General features: G+C 33.0%; 1 protein-coding gene across 1 annotated transcript in view; it reads left to right on the top strand.

Annotated features, from left to right (window-relative positions):
* The window catches only part of NUP37 (nucleoporin 37), a 39,030-nt gene that overhangs the window by 913 nt on the left and 21,513 nt on the right, over positions 1–16,604 (top strand). Inside the window, exons 2-5 of the mRNA XM_016127073.2 lie at positions 426–646; positions 8,983–9,107; positions 12,968–13,040; positions 15,640–15,734. Coding sequence (XP_015982559.1) covers positions 491–646; positions 8,983–9,107; positions 12,968–13,040; positions 15,640–15,734 — 449 coding nt within the window. The 5' untranslated portion in view covers positions 426–490. The remainder of the gene's footprint in view (positions 1–425; positions 647–8,982; positions 9,108–12,967; positions 13,041–15,639; positions 15,735–16,604) is intronic.

Genomic DNA, 16,604 nt, shown 5'->3' with positions numbered 1-16,604 from the left:
AGTTTTCAAATTTTGGCTCGTCTTACGAGCTTTACAAGCTAATTAATGTCCTAAAGCCTTGATTTCTTCATCCGTAAAATGAAAACCATAGGTAGTACCTCCCTCTTAGGTTTATGCAAATATTTAGTGTGATAATATCAGTAAAATGCATAATATGGCATCTGCAAATAGTGCTTTGTAAATATTAACTTCAATTTTTTAAAATATATTCACTATTAAAGCAGTTCGGTTTTTAAGTACTCCCTATTTTAGACATTCTAAACAAAACTATGGTGATTTATACTGCAGTTATCATTCACGAAGTAGTTAAATAATTTCTTTTGAGCTGTCTGTGGCATTTGCAATAATGTTTTTATTTTGATTCATTTGCTGAAAGTAACATTTTGATGGTTTCTATCTAACTGTATCTGTGTTGTAATCCACAGTTTCATGACCTTGTCCAGTAGAAGGCTGTTTTATTTTTACACCTGCTCAAGCTTTGATATACAAGATGAAGCAAGATGCCACAAGAAGTGCTACCTACACTGTGAATTGTGAAGATTATGTGCATGTGGTAGAATTTAATATTTTTGACAGTGGGGATTCAGGAAACCTAATTGCCTATGGTGGCAATAATTACGTGGTCATTGGCATTTGTACATTTCAGGTTAGTGTACAAAATTGCAGTGAATGACAGTGAAGATATTTCACTGATAAGAAAAGTTATGAAAACTGGTAAACTTTTGCTAAACTTTGAAAGTATATTGAGTTTGAATGTAAAAAAAAATGATAGGAAGAACTACAAAGACATTACCAGTATTATATGCCTAAGATTTGTGCAAACATTAGTGAAAAAGAACAATACAAATCTCATTTGCCTCATAATTAGAAATGGAATATTTTCATAATTGAAGGTTAAGATTAACTGACCATAAATATATACAGAGAAAATATCAATTAAATAAGATCTAATTAAGTATTTAATCCAATTTTTCTACATTCCACCTTGAGATAGGAAACAAACTAATGTAGAAAGCCTAAACTATGTTCTAGGAAATTTTATATCTGTCATTTTCTGCTTTTCTATTAATACACTCGCATACTTTTTATACATCTGAAGTGTACAAAATATACATCTAGAATATACAAAATATGGGATCATATTAATTGAACAGGCAGTTTAGCATAGTCATTAAGACAATGAACTCTGGAGCCAAAATGCCTGGCTTTACCTCTTAATTACTATATGACCTTGAGTAGATATTTAACCTCTCTTCTATAAAAATGAGGAAAATAGTAATAGAGTTTAGTGAAAATGTAATGAATTAGTACATGTAAAGTTCCTGGAAGGCATCTGGCACATTTAATACATACATATGTTTTAGCTGTCATTGATTTGGTCAACTAGACACTCAGGCACAGCCCCATATTTAAGATTATTTTGTAGTGAGCACACACCATGTTTTCTCACAGGGAACCTAGTTCTACATGTAACAAAAACTTTGAACAATAGTTGAATATCAGGAATCTCTGGTTAAACTTTTGTTTACCAGAATATTATTCATAGAACAGTATTTCTCAAATTAAGATTAATCAATGAGGTAATTTGAGAGTGACCAGTGTTTAAAGATATAAAATAACTTTATCACCAGAATGATATTTATAAATAGTGTTCCCTCTTTTACTCAGAAGGCAGTTCAGTATCTTAAAATGTTTTGACATATTGTAATTCAGCATTTTACAGTGCAATAAATGTATGAAGTATAGAAAATTAGACTGCATGCTTATTTTATCCTAAGAGGAAAGTATGAATTAAAGGTTTCAGTGTATTGGTTTCTGAGTAGACTACGAGAGCTCTTTCATTATTCCATATTGTCTCTTAGGTTTGGGGTAGGAATTTCTAGCTTTTAGGCTAAGTATGACCCTCAGACTGACTAGCTGTACTCCCAGGTTAGGATCATAAAAAGTCACATTAAGAAAAATAATATAACACACTCTTGAAAAAGACTGAAGGGAAACCATTTTTCTAATTCATACTACCAACCTACAAAAGAACAAAGCAGCCCCTTCAATTTAAATATTTACTCATTTTTAAAGTTAATAGCTGTGAACATAATGAGTTCAAAAATATTGAAAAAGTATTAGCTTTATCTCCAGTTTTATGTTCAGCTAAGAAATGTTCAGGGAGAAAGTCAAGAAGGGAGAAAAAAATAGGAAAAAGGAAAGGCAGAGGTGTTGGGTAGCAGAGATAGAAATAGGAGCAAAAGAGAGAAAATGACAAAATGAGAAAAAAGAACTAGCAAAGACATTGGTATTGCTCCATATAGTTTGCAGTCATATGCATTGTTTCTGTTACTCAGATCTCTGAGACTGCCAATGTAGGTCTTATCCCCAATTTACCTAAGGAAAGAATTGCATTTTTATTAATTGTTAAGTAGTGAACATAAATAATATTCTGTGCCAAGTAGTGTAGATATGGTTAAACAACCATTCCTGTCCTCATGGAGTTTCCATACTACTCCAAAGAATTTCAGGAATTTGTATGACTAGTAAATGAAAAAACAAGATCTAGACCCTATTTTTAAACCCCTGTTCTCTTCTTTCTGTGCTGCCATTCAGATAGGTTGAAGCCATGGTTCAAACATTTATGGAGAATTGAGGTCCAGTAATTTGCCCTCGGGGCTTCAGAGTAAATTATTACTTCCTTTGAAGTTATTTTTTATCTAAGTAGTTAAACATTATTAATCATTGTTCTTATTCGTATACAAATGGAACCTTCAGTTTTATTGTACCCAATTTAATGCCTCCTTCTTGTTTAAGGTAAATTGAATTGAAAGAGTTCCACATTCCTGTCAGGCCATCTTCGTTCTAGTACTATTAGGAAAACACAGCCAATAGAGAATTTGAATTTCAGCAAACCATTTTTTAGAGTCTCATGGTGTTCTTTTGAATATGATGGAAATTTGAGCTCAATGATAGTAATATTGATTGATGTCATTATTTGTCAAATGTACATTAAGTGCAGATCTGGTGCAGGAAACTGGTAATACATATGTTAAAAAAACAAAAGGCAGTACCCTAAGTCTATTCAGAAGGTCATCAATAATGAATTAAGACCAATGCTGGGACTTGGATGAAAACACTTAGGCAAATACATTCAATTTATATAAAACACGAAGCAGAAAAGGATACCTAAATGCTTTGGATGGCAGACTTCATTTAACAAATATTTTTTGAGCATCTATTGTATGCCAGATTCTGCTCAGAATCCAAATGTTGTTTAATAGATTAAATTAATGGGTCAAGTTGAACAAACTAAAATTTAATACAGATGAATATAAAGTTTTAAAATGATAGGGAGACTTAAAATATAAAGTCTTAAAATAAAAGGGAGATTTGTGACCGGTTTTTGGTCACCTAGATGTTCACCATGAATCCATGCAAAGATTAAACTCCAAAGGGAGCTAATTGAGTGCTGTCCAATAGAAATATAATGTTAGCCATGAACATAAATTTAAATGTCATAGTAACCACATTATGAAAAGTGAAAAACAGATGAAATTAATTTTTACTAGCATATTCAAATATTTTATGTGTGACCAATATAAATTATTAATGAGATATTTATCATTCTTTTATACTAAGTCTTTGAAATCTGGTGTGGATTTTGCACTTTATAAAGTGTACACATCTCAGCTTGAACTACCCATATGTCAACTGCTTCAAAGTCTCATGTGACTAGTTGCTACCATATTGGACAGCGCGGCTCTATGTCTCTGTAAATTGACAGTAATGTCTAATGCTTACTTCAGTTCTCAGCAGTGTATTATAATTCAAATGAGATAATGTATTTGAAGACAAATTTCACAGTGGTATGAAAATGTTTTAAACTGTCAAAAGAGAGATTAGACTCAGAGTGATAAATGTATTCTGTATTGTCAATTTTATTTGAGTGGAGTTGTTGTGTATACTGCTTTAAGACATGCTGAATCTCCTCTGAGTGTATTCACCTAGAAGGAATGAGCTATGGCCTGGTATTTGCCATCACTGAATTAGACTTCCTCTGTATGGCTCCAGAGAGCAGAATTTGCAGACAGGAGTAGGATTTACATGGTAAGAGATTTAGATTTAATGTTAAAGAGAACTCTTCTAATAATTAGAATTGCTCCCAAATGGAATAAGCTTCCCCAAGAAGTAGTTAGTTCTCTGTCACTAAAAGTGTTCAGAGAAGGGTTGTGCAATGTCCTCTTTTTAGCTGTTGTGCTAGAGATTCAAGCATTCATTGAAAGAAGTGGACTAGGTAAACTTTACAGTCTCATCTAACTAAAATTCTGTATTTGGCCTTAAATGGGTATGGTGGGAAGGCCTGCCAATTTCACATCCTTAGAATAGCCCTTCCATCAACCTGGCTTTGCCCCAACCTCAAATATGCTGGAACCCTGTATAATGATTTGTATTGTAGCAAGTTTTCCAAAGTATCTTAATTTCCTGCCTATACAATACTGCCTACACCCAAACTAAACCCAAAATAGCATTTGTCTGCCTATACCACACACACACCCTGGCCTTTTAGTTGGCTCAGTGGCAGACATTGCTGCCAGGAAAAAAGGTTTCACTGGTAATACATAAAGCTCAGGCTATTCAGTCCCTGGGATTTCTTTATCCCCATGACCACCCAATGACTCCATATATACTTTGGATAACAAATTATAGGACCTAATTGTCAACACCATTGTAACAGTAGCAAAATAGTGTGTATTTTGATAGTAAGAACTTCATTTTTAGAAGATTAATTTGTCAAGCGTGGAAAAATAGATGTAACCCAAACTATGAAGTCAGCTATGATTAGACTTCTAACGTTATTTTAAAATTGCTTAGTGGTTGCTGCCTTGGCATATCTGGCTGTTAGCCATACAGTTATTATACATACAAATTATGAAGTAATACAATTTGACAGTGTTTTTCTTTCCTTGATAAATGCATTTTTATCCTTTTTCCATTTATAGAAAAACTTTTTGCTTTTAACTCTAAGTTCATATGAAATTTAAATTTATTGTCAATGGTTATCTGAATTATATAGAGAAAGATACAATATATTTGTGAAGTGACTTTGCTAAGATCTCAAAGGCTATCCTGGAAAAATCAATACATTACACTAGATTAAATTAAAATGTTATAAAACTTTGCATTTAGATTCAGATAATTCCACTCCATGTAGATATGCTATTCCATTAAATATCAAATTTTACCTACTCTAGACTTTTCCCTGATATTTAACAAACCTATAAACTTTTGTAAAAGATATCCATAGTCAATACAGAAGATTCTTTGGGCAAATTTGTCACAAAATATTTTGCTTTACTCTCTAGACCCAGTTAGGGTATTGATTTAAATAACAAAACCATGATTTATTTATTTTTAAAATCACAATTTTTTAAGCTTATAAAATGTATTTAAAATATATATTATCTATGTAAGTTTGAAGAATAATAATTAAGTAGATCACTATATACCTGCTGCCTAGTGTAAGAAATGGAACAGTAGCAATGAATTGGAAGCCCCCAAGTATTCTTCCCTTATTGCCTTGCCTTCTCACCCCAAGAGGTAACCATGTCTGAAATTTTGCATTTGTGATTCCTTGTTTTCCTCTATAGAGTTACCACATGTATAGGTGTTACAAATCAATATATTTTTCATGTCTTAAACTTCATATCGATTAAATTATTCTGTAGTATTTTCTTCTACAGTTTTTTGCTGTTGACATTATATTTGTTAGATTCCTCCATGTCCATATTCATTTATTTTCACTGTCGTATTTTACAATATGATTGTACAACAGTTATTCTTCTATGGAATATATGAGTTACTGTTTTACTAAGTGAAAATATTGCCAGTATGCGTGTTTTGATAATCTTCTTTCTGTGTTTTGTTACCTGCTCCTTTCATTTTTTTTCCTCCCTGATATTTTGGAAGTTTTATATGCCATTTCTATTTTAATGGTTACGAAAGACACTACCATGCATACTTTATTAAACAAAGCCAACATTGTTATCTTTAACTTCATGAACAAAACAAGGACCTTTGACACATGGATTATTATTCTCCTCTACAGACTTATATTGTTGTTATATTTCAGTTCCCTCATTTTTTCTTTTCTTTTTAACCCTCAAATTTGATGGTGTTTTATGTGGCTAATATTTGTTTAGATTTAATGACCTGTTTGCTTTTGATTTTTTCATTCACTATTCCTTACATCTCAGGCCTGCCTTCTAGGGTTATTTTTCTTCACCCGAAAGCACATCTTTTACCACAGGAAAAGTTTACTACTTAACTTTTCTGTAAAGGGCCAGGTAGTAAATATTTTAGGCTTTGCCAGCCACTTTAGGTGTCTGTTGCCAATGCTTTGTTTTTTGCAACTCCTTAAAAATATAAAAATGATTTTAACTTCATGAGCCAGATTTGGCGTGCGAGCCATGGTTTGCCTTGCTCTGCTTTAGGGGATCCTTTAGTGAGAGTTTATTGATGCCAACATTTGGTTTTTGTTTTTCTGTGTGTCTACAATTCTAGAGTTTTTCTCATCATTTTGAAAATACCGTTCCACTGTCTTCCTGCATTTGTTTCTGCCGAGAGGTTGATGGTTATTCTAGTTATTATTCTTTTATAGGAAGTCTCCTTTATAGGAAACTTTTCTTTTTGCCTGCTGTTACTAAGAATTATTCTCTCCCTTCTTCCCACCCTTCCACTCACTCAGTCTCCCTCCTTCCTCTTCCCCTTTCTCTATGTGTATACCATGAGAATTCCTGGGTATGTTCTGAAGTTACACTATGTTGTATCTAGCTGCATGCAGATTAATTTTTATTTAGCTGCTTGGGATTTATTGTTCTTTCTGAGTATGTATATTGGTGCCTGTCATCAAGTATGGAGAATCCTTTGCCATTATCACTTCAAATATTGCCTCTTCACCCATTTCCTCTATTTGCTCCTACAACCCAAATTAGATATATGGTGGAGCTTCTCAGTGACTCCCTCTTATCTCTTTTTGTTTTCTCTTTGCAATATTTTGATTTTTTTTTTCAAATCTGCCTTCTAGCAACTCAGCATTGATTTATTTTTCTATTATAAAAGTTTTATTTCTTTTTAAAATCTGCATGGTCATTGGTAATCTCTTGTTGCTTACTAAGACTTTTCATTACCTCTTCTATTGCCTTAAAATATATCTTCCTATCTGGCTTTTTAATGTCTTTGCAGGTTTGATTCATCTGTTTGTGTTTGTGGAACTCTTATATGTAGGAATACATGCATATCAGATCATATTTAATTGAATTGTATCTATGGGAACTTTTTGAGACCTGGGTAGAGGTATTTCACCCAAAGAGAAAAAGCCTTTGTCAGGTGCTTGGGGCCACTACCCAACATATGACCATTTTGAAATAAATTGTCATTTTCTAAAGCACATAGTTAATGTGACTTCAAGCCCTAAATTCATGTTAGGGCCATTAAATGGTTGAGATTCTCACAGGTGGCTTCTTCTATTTCTTGGCCTTCACCCATGGTAGGTATTTTACATGGCAGTTTTATTTATTTATTTTTTCGGTGGTTGGGGGGTGGGGTTTTCCTACTTCCCCATTAAAGGTCCTGGATCTATGCAGAGGTCTCTGATCTGCATCTTTCTTGTGCAGGCAGTGAGTTTTGTCTTCAGTCTCCTGCAAAGTAAAGCTCTCACTTACTGGATGTGGGTTGATGTCCTTAAGATGGCCACTTGCCTCAGTGCCCTGTTGCTTCTTTGGATTTGAATTTTTGCATTAGTTTTTAATGGGAAAGCCTTTCAGGTTATTGTCCATATTGTCCAGACATAGATTACTTGACTTCTTAAAATTCATTTTTTTTCCCTCATCTTCCCATGAGAATAAACTAGAATCATTTCAGAAGTACTGAACCAGGTAAATTAGCTGACTTTATTAAACATGTTACCCAGAAAGACTAAATTATTTGCATAATACTATGTGAAAATCATTGATACTCATTATAATGACTTTAAGTCATAGGGTTTCAAAGTTGTGCGTATCAAAACTTTGGTGTGTATTTCTATATTGTCAGTTGATGATCCATGCATGGTAATTCATTTACATAGAATATTCTGATTCTTAAAGCATTCCATTTTCATTGTTTGCTGTAAATTGTGTTTACTAGTAGGAATAAAATGTTTTCTAAATAAGATAAAGCATAACATGTTTACTGTTTGTTTTGTGAGGCATAGGTAGCTTTGGATATTTTTATTCAATAAACCAGTTAAATCTCAATGTTTAATCTGCTTTTGAACTTTTCAAAAGAATGTACAGCAGGTCCTCGAATAATGTCATTTAGTTCAACTTCATTTTATTATAATATTGATGAGAAAAAATAATTGAGTCCCAGCCATGGCCACTGTCTGTGCAGCTTACATGTTTTCCCCATGTCTGTGGATTTTCTCCAGGGATTCTTTCCCCCCATATGCCAGAGATGTGCATGTGAGGTGAATTAGCTTAGATAAGTTGTCCCAGGCTAAGTGAGTGGTGTGTGATGGAAGGGTGTGTCCTGTCAAGGGTGGGTTCCCACCTTGCACTGTGAGCTAGCTGCTGAGAGAGACTCTGGCCACCCAGGATCCTAACTGGAATAAGCAGGTTGGAAAATCACTATCTTGTTGTTATTAATCTTTCTTATGTGTGCATAGCTCACATTTATTTCAGTGTTTAATATTAGAAGTGCTTTGGGTCTTTATTTAGAAGTTTGGTGATGTTTTTGTGACCAGAAACATGCCATAGTAACATAACTCTTGTTTATATCAATTAGCCTCTGGTAAAATTGGATTTGTTATATATCGTTTTGCTTAAAGTTACAGTTTTCAAGAACCTATCAATGACATTAAGTGAGGATTTACTGTACATGGCCTCCTGATAAATTCTTCATCATAATGAAAAACACAATTTCGTTTGTTCTCCTAACTTATTTACTGTGTGTGCTTAGGAAGAAGAAGCAGACATTGAAGGAATTCAGTATAAAACATTAAGAACATTTCACCATGGAGTCAGGGTCGATGGCATAGCATGGAGCCCTGAGACACGACTTGATTCATTGCCTCCAGTAATCAAGTAAGTTTAAAATTATTAAATGCAATATTTATTTATGTCCTTTGTGTTAAATGATCTTCTGAAGCCTTTGATCATTAGGAACATTTTTCCTCCAGTTTTCCCCAATTCCAGATAGTAGATATTTTAACATGTGCTGTTATTTCATAATTTATGCTTATTGTCTGAATTTGTGATTTAAATATGGAGCCTTGACAGTGTGCCTTGAATACATGTTTGGGCCTAACTACAAAGCTTTTTACTTGAGATTCATCTGAATCATTTTAAGTCTTCACAGGTTCTTCACTACGTTTACCACTTATTGAAAGTATATCTCTGTTAAAATAACTAAATTTGGTTGAGTCATCAATCATTCATACTACCAAGGTCACGTTTTTATGTTTAGCCATACATAAAACTATAGTTAAATCCTTGGGCTTCTGTGTTTGTGAAAACATTTGAAAAGAACAATTGCTTTTTGAGAAAAACCTTAGCACCTACTGCTAAAACCTTCTTCAGAGGGGAAATAATATGTCAGATTATTTAAGGTTTGTGACAGAACACTAACCTTTCTTCCACAAATGTCAAACCTAAAAGGTAGATCTTCTGTTAGTAAACAGTATTTAGCTAACCATAAGTTAGCTCTTACAAGCTAACCTAATTTTTTAAAATAAGAGATAATTTACATACAGTGAAATTCTGAACTCTTAAGTAGAGAGTTTGATCAGTGTTGACAAATACATACATTCATGTAACCCGGTCACTGGTAATAACATAGCATTTCTGTCATCCCCAAAAGACTCTTTGTGCTCCTTCCCAGTCAATCCCTATACCCCACCCCTTTCCAAAGGAATCATTGATCCAGTTTATATTAACACAGATTAGTTTTTCCTATTCTACAACTTCATGTAAATGGAATCATACAGAATTTTTTTTTTATCTGGCTTAATGTTTTTGAGATTCATCCATGTTATATATACCAATGGTTCATTTCTTTTATTTTTGAGTATTCCATTACTTTGTATAAATATACCATGATTTGTTTATCCATTCTCCTATAAATGGACACCAAGCAGTTGGCAGTTTTTAACTGTTATGACTAAAGCTGATATGTACAACAGAGCATCTCTGTACAACTTTCAGTGCATATATGGTTTCATTTTTCTTAGGAGTAGAATTACTGAATCAGAGAGTAGGTGTATGTTTAACATTTTAAGACAGTACCAGTTTCCATAGTGGTTCCATAATTTTATATTCTCATCAATAATATAAGGATATTCAACTTACTGTACCTGCTCTCTAGCATTTATTGTTGTCAGTCTTTAATTTTAGCCCTTCCGGTTGGTACCACAGTGACATTTACCTGATGACCTATGATGCTGAGCACTTTTCCATGTGCATTCTATTTCATATCTCAGGAATTATCCCTATACCAAGACTATGAAGATGTTCTATGTTTTGTTCTAGAAGCTTTCACAGGTTTTAGCTAACTGAATTTTGAATAATATACACAACAGCTCTTGTCAACATACATACATCATTGTTAATAGTATGCCGTTCATTTCCTTTTATAAAAAGGAAGTGTTCACAGACTCTGGAGCTAGAGTCAGTCACCAGTCTCTTTGCATTCTCTATCAAATTGCAAAAGCTATAGAAACCATCTTCCTTCCATGGTTTTGTGTGCCACCTGTTATCCTGACTTCTTTTAATGGATTTGCTGTATCGTTTCATCTCTGTTGTTGTTGCTTTTTGATAAGTTCCTTAAAGCCTTTTTGGGACTATACCAATATAAATAATTAAAAACATTAACCAGCGATTAATTTTAAAAACAATATTTTTAGAGCAAGCTGACAGTACAGTTTTGTTTTCAAGTTATATATTTTTCCTATAAAAACGTACATGTTTATTACATCAAATTTAGAAAATGCAGAAAATTTTTAATGCCCTCTATATACCCAATAGCCTTTCCATTTTTCATAAATAACTTGATACAATTCTAGTTAAACTATATATGTAAGTTTTTTACTTCCTATTTTACTTCTTTTTCCATAGTATTTCACAGCAAATATTATTTTTTCATGACTGAATAGTGGTCTATAGAAATGACTGAGATATAAATTTGCATCTCTCTTACCTTTATTAACTTTTATCTTACTATTAGAAAGAAACACTTTCTACTGTTTTATCTTTAGCATTTAGTTCCCTTAAATTCTGTTTTTTTTCTCTCTCTCTCTGTCTTCCCCCCTTCTCCCATCTCCCCTCTCCCTCCTCCCTCTCATCCTCCCTTCTTTCCTCCCCTTCTCCCTTTCAATTCTTTTTCCATACCCATTTGATGGAGAATAAACTGTCTTACTTCAGTTCTCTCAGGCTTTTTGGTTTAATTAAAGGGTGGCTTAAATGTCCTTAACATGTATAAACTAAAGCAGCAAAGATTTGGGAAGAGGGGAGCAACACCAGGTTAGCCATAAAGTTTTGTGGTTTGTGTGTTTTTTTTAATCCTAATAAAATTCTTTCATTAATTTTTCTTTTTAAGTAAAAAATTCTTTGACCCCTGTAACTCCTTTGTTCTCTGACGTTTTTACTGAAGTTGGCCTCATTTTCTAGTAATACTTTCTTCACAAAACCTTTCTCTTGAGATATTGCTTTTAAAATCTACTAAAACAGCCTTAATCTGTTTTAGCGATGAGATTTTTGAACAGAGATTTTTAAATGATTTCTTTAGACCATAACTATGAGAAAAGCTGCTCTAGGAGACCCTCACAATAGTAATGTAGCAGATTTGTTCTGGATTTTCCTGGAAGAGGGAGAGTAATGAATATCCAAAACAATAACAGGACAGATTCAAAGGAAGGCAATTAGAATGAGTTTGGGTTTTTAGTTTTTCTTATCCTTTATTTGTATGTATGAAAGGCAGCATACATGCCAAGAAGAGATACGTATATCACAGAGGTCCTCCACGTACGCCTTCCCAACCACTGAAAAAAGATGTAGTAACAGAGATCTACCAACACATCTATGTCTACAGATGAGGAGCCTTGCTTTTATTTAATTTACATTTTATTAAATAATTAGTTGAGAAATAAATGGTTAACTGTAACATAGTCAAAACTAAAGAAATTTAGATCTGTATGATACTCATTTACCTAAAACAATTGGAAATAAACTTTGTTTTTCAATATATAAATATAATTTTTTTTCTTCTCAGCCATAATCTGATATTCTGAGAATCTAAAAATTTTAGGATTAAAGGTAAACTTTAAAAGTTAAAAAAAATAGTTGTTTATTGCTTAGATTTTTTTTTTTAATGTGCTGTAGATTGATAAGCTACTAAAAATATTTTAAAGTTTAGGGTCAGTACAAATGATACTCCAGCTTTAGTAGATATAAATATACCAGCTTTTATAGGTTTAAAAATATTATTTTCTTTCATCTAATTTATTTGGAGGAAAAGAAAAAGTAAAAAGGCTTATGGATAACTGTAGAAGCCAAAGACAGGCAAATGTGTAACAGTATTTTTAATATCTAATATTGACTTAGCTAAAATGAAGATACTTCTATAATCCATCCTTTTATACTTTTAAGAGAAAGTTAAAAATTGATGTCATGATTTATAATAAAATTGTACACTTTTTGTTATTGACAAGGTAAATCCAGAATATACTAATTTTTGTATGTTTTTGAAAAAAAATGGAAGTACTTTCTATTTTCAGTAATGACTATATAATATTTTTTACAAAAGAGCCATAGCATACCCCTTCTGTCCAATGGAAAGCATGATTATAAGTTATGAAAATAGCTTTGGTGACTGGAGAAGGTAGAGGAGGTGGAGAACTTTTACTTACTGGGACTAAAAGTGGGTTTGTTTTTATTTCTTTTACTTTCAGATTTTGTACTTCAGCTGCTGATATGAAAATTAGATTGTTTACTTCAGATCTTCAAGATAAAAATGAATACAAGGTATGTTGACGAGTATAATTTGTAAATTTATAGTTTATCTTAAAACATACATTTATTATTTTTTGCTTTTTAAAGTTCATTTATCCCAATTTAAAATGACTTTTTACGGTCATCTTTAAAGTATGAAATTTAGGGTCTCATTTATGGTATTTTAGGCTGCAGTACCTAGGTTTTTAGAAAGGATTACAGAGTCTAAATCTGATATCACTTATTGAATTAAAATTTTGGATAGGCACAGCAAATGATGGAGAATTAGAAATTCACAGTTGGCATAGTAGGAATATAATATACATACATGAACACACATTGAGTATGAATCGAACTTCAAGGAAACAAATAATCAGTACCTCGTTGTGCAAGGCAGGTTTATAGATTGCCTAGAACGCAGATACAGGAGCCAAGCCATGTGGGTTTGAAGCCTAACTCTACCACTTTAGTAACAGCGAGACTTTGGTCACATTTCCAGTCTCTTTATGCTCATTTCTTCATCTGTGAAATGGGGATAATCATAGCAACTGCCTCATAGGATTATGCACGTTGATTGAGTTAATTTATGTAAAAACACTTAAAACAATGCTTTTGTACAAAGTAAGCCCTACATATGTGTTTTTTATTGGTGTAAGAACTAGCCCTGTAAAATAAGTCAGGCAGAGGAAGGCAAATACAGTTGACTCTTGAACAACACAGGTTTGAACTGCATGGTCTACTTATACACAGATTTTTTTCAGTAAATACTTGTATTGTTTTTGATCCATGGTTGACAGTCCGTGGATGTGGAAGACCTTGGATTCATTGGTCTATGACATTTCACATAGAAGACCTGAGCACCTGTGGATTTTGGAATCCACAAAGTTGCAGGGAGGAGGGACCAGGAACCAGTCCCCAGCAGATACCGAGGGTAATTAAGTATGAAGGGGGTCCAAAGTTATACGGAGATTTTTGACTGCAGGTTAGCACCCCTAACCTCTGTATTGTACAAGGGTCAACTATGCCATATGATCTCACTTATATATGAAATTTTAAAAAGTTAAACTCATAGAAACAGAGTTGAATGGTGATTATCAGGGACTAGGAGTAGGGAAAATGAGGAGATGTTGATCAAAGGGTATAAACTTCAAGTCATAAGTTGAATACATGCTGGGGATCTGAGGTATAGCATGATGAATAGAGTTAACAGTGCTGTATTCCATACTCAAAAGTTGTTAAGAGTGTAGATCTTAAGTGTTCTCAACACAAAACAAAATAGTAATTATGTGAGGTGATGGAAGTATTCCATAACCTTATGGTGGTAATCGTTTTATAATATACATATATGTATCAAATCATCATGTTGTACACTTTAAACTTACACAGTGTTATTTATATCAGTAAAGTTAGGAAAAAATTAAACAAATACTTTTTAGTTTGGGTTAAAATTTCATCATATTTTTTGTGAGAACAGTATTGCCTTCATGACTTTCTAGTACATCAAAAATATGAATAATGTTATAAAAAAAGACAAACTGTAAACCTTCCCAACAATTTAGAAAATAGTAAAAAATATGCTCTGAGCTATATACAATAGGCTATACACAATTATACAATAGTACAGTGTACTGTATATGTTAATTAAGGCTGTACCAGTGATAGCCAAGCGGCACATAAAATTTTAACCCATCAAAAGTTAATGTGCTAGTTGTAATAGACATTAAATATTTAATGTTATTTTAGTTTGTCTATAGACTGTGACATACGCTTTGGAGAATGGTTTGGAGGATCTGAGTTAAAGTTACACAGGAATGTTTAAATCAAATCCTTTTTTTCCTCATGATATATTTCTAAATAGTAAACAGTTCCAAACAGAACCACTCTATTAATCTTAGAACTGAGATCAAATTCAGGTTTTTGGAAGGAATGGAGGAAGCAAGGGCAATATCCATTAAAATAGTTAAGTATCTAATATTTAACAAGTCTGTTTAAGGATTTCACTTATATAAAGATTTAAACTAATCGAACCTTGCCTGCTCACATAGCCCTCCTCCACCTCGCACCTTCCACTTTGTTCCTTCTGTAGCCAGAAGAGGATTTCTGGGTGGTTTTCATTGTGTCCTTCCTACACTATCTCCAGTGCTGACAGTCACATTAAACAAGTGAATAAAGACCCTAGAAGGTGAAGTTCATACTGTGTGTTGATTAGGTAACAGCAAGTGCACAGAGCAGCAGGTATGAGGTAGGTAGGTAATTGAAAGGGACTCTATCTCACTGCCCCTAGAAAGTTCTCCTAGCTTTAATTTTTATTTAAGCTTTACGTAACAAGTAAGAAAGAAGGTAATATGAGGACAGGTACAATAAAAAAGTGTGTGTTTTTGTAAAAAATGCATACTAGAAAAGAAAGATCAAGCTAATAGCAGTGTGTTGAATAATCAGCTTCTTTCCAAGATAAACCTTCCAGAAAAGTGGGTGTATAAATCATGCTTTAAAAATAGCAGATTGCTTAAGAAATATTTATGGAAAAGAGAAGCATGCAGTGAAAGCATTTAAGGCAGTGAAGTAAAAATATTAAGTAGGAATGTTGTAGATTTTTTTCCTATGTTCTAAGTAACTTTTCCCTTTGTGTCAGGTTTTAGAGGGCCATTCAGATTTCATTAATGATTTGGTGTTTGATCCCAAAGAAGGCCAAGAAATTGCAAGTGTGAGTGATGATCATACCTGCAGGTATGTTGCTTATGATACAAGCACATTTTTAAATTTTCCTCTTATTTTAATAATAATTACATTTTAAAAGTTAGAGAAAATGTAACTTCTATATTCATCCCACAAGCTGTTGTAAAAGAAACGTACTTCATTTAAATTGTAAGTATGACACAAACATGAGTTTCAAAACATGGGATGAGTTAAGTTCTCATCCCATTTTGGAAGCTTCCCTTGCTGATTCATAAGTATGTATCTGCCTCCTATTTTAGATTTGCACATTTATGAAATCTAAATATATATTGGGTCAAATTCTCCAATATTGGGCAAAATCAGTAAGATAATAAAAGGCAGTTGCCATATTGTGAAGTTATTTCACAGATCCTGTCTGATAAGTTAGTATTTAATAATAAATTGTGAATCTCATTTGCAAAAACAAAAGACCCATGGAAAACTTAGTGTTTTGACCAATTCAAAAGTCTCTATATAAGATGTTCTTTGTATATAATACATTTCAGTATCACATTCTTCCACCCCACCCCCAGTTGGGAACCGATGAGGTAGCTATAACATTTTAATAGCGCCTAAAGCTAGAGAATATCACAAGTAAGAAACAAGATGAAGAGCCAGAGTAGGAGGTGGGAATAAGCTGTGGAGTCAGGAGCGAAGTGAGTGAATCAGTCATTATAGGAGTGCCAATTGCTTCATTCGCTTTAGCAGTACTGTGAGAGGGGGAAAAAAACAAAACAAAACACTGCTATTTTGCACAGTTTTAATGTTTGATAAGGCTATGACAAATCATTGGTATTTATAAATACCTGTAAATGTATACAGATATTCAATGTGTCCTTTCACATTAGAAGTAAAACCACTAGCTAGTTTTTAAATTTAAAT

The sequence above is a fragment of the Rousettus aegyptiacus genome, unplaced genomic scaffold (genome assembly GCF_014176215.1).
Source record: "Rousettus aegyptiacus isolate mRouAeg1 unplaced genomic scaffold, mRouAeg1.p scaffold_m13_p_2, whole genome shotgun sequence".
NCBI lineage: Eukaryota > Metazoa > Chordata > Mammalia > Chiroptera > Pteropodidae > Rousettus > Rousettus aegyptiacus.
This window is presented reverse-complemented; position numbering and strand designations above follow the sequence as displayed.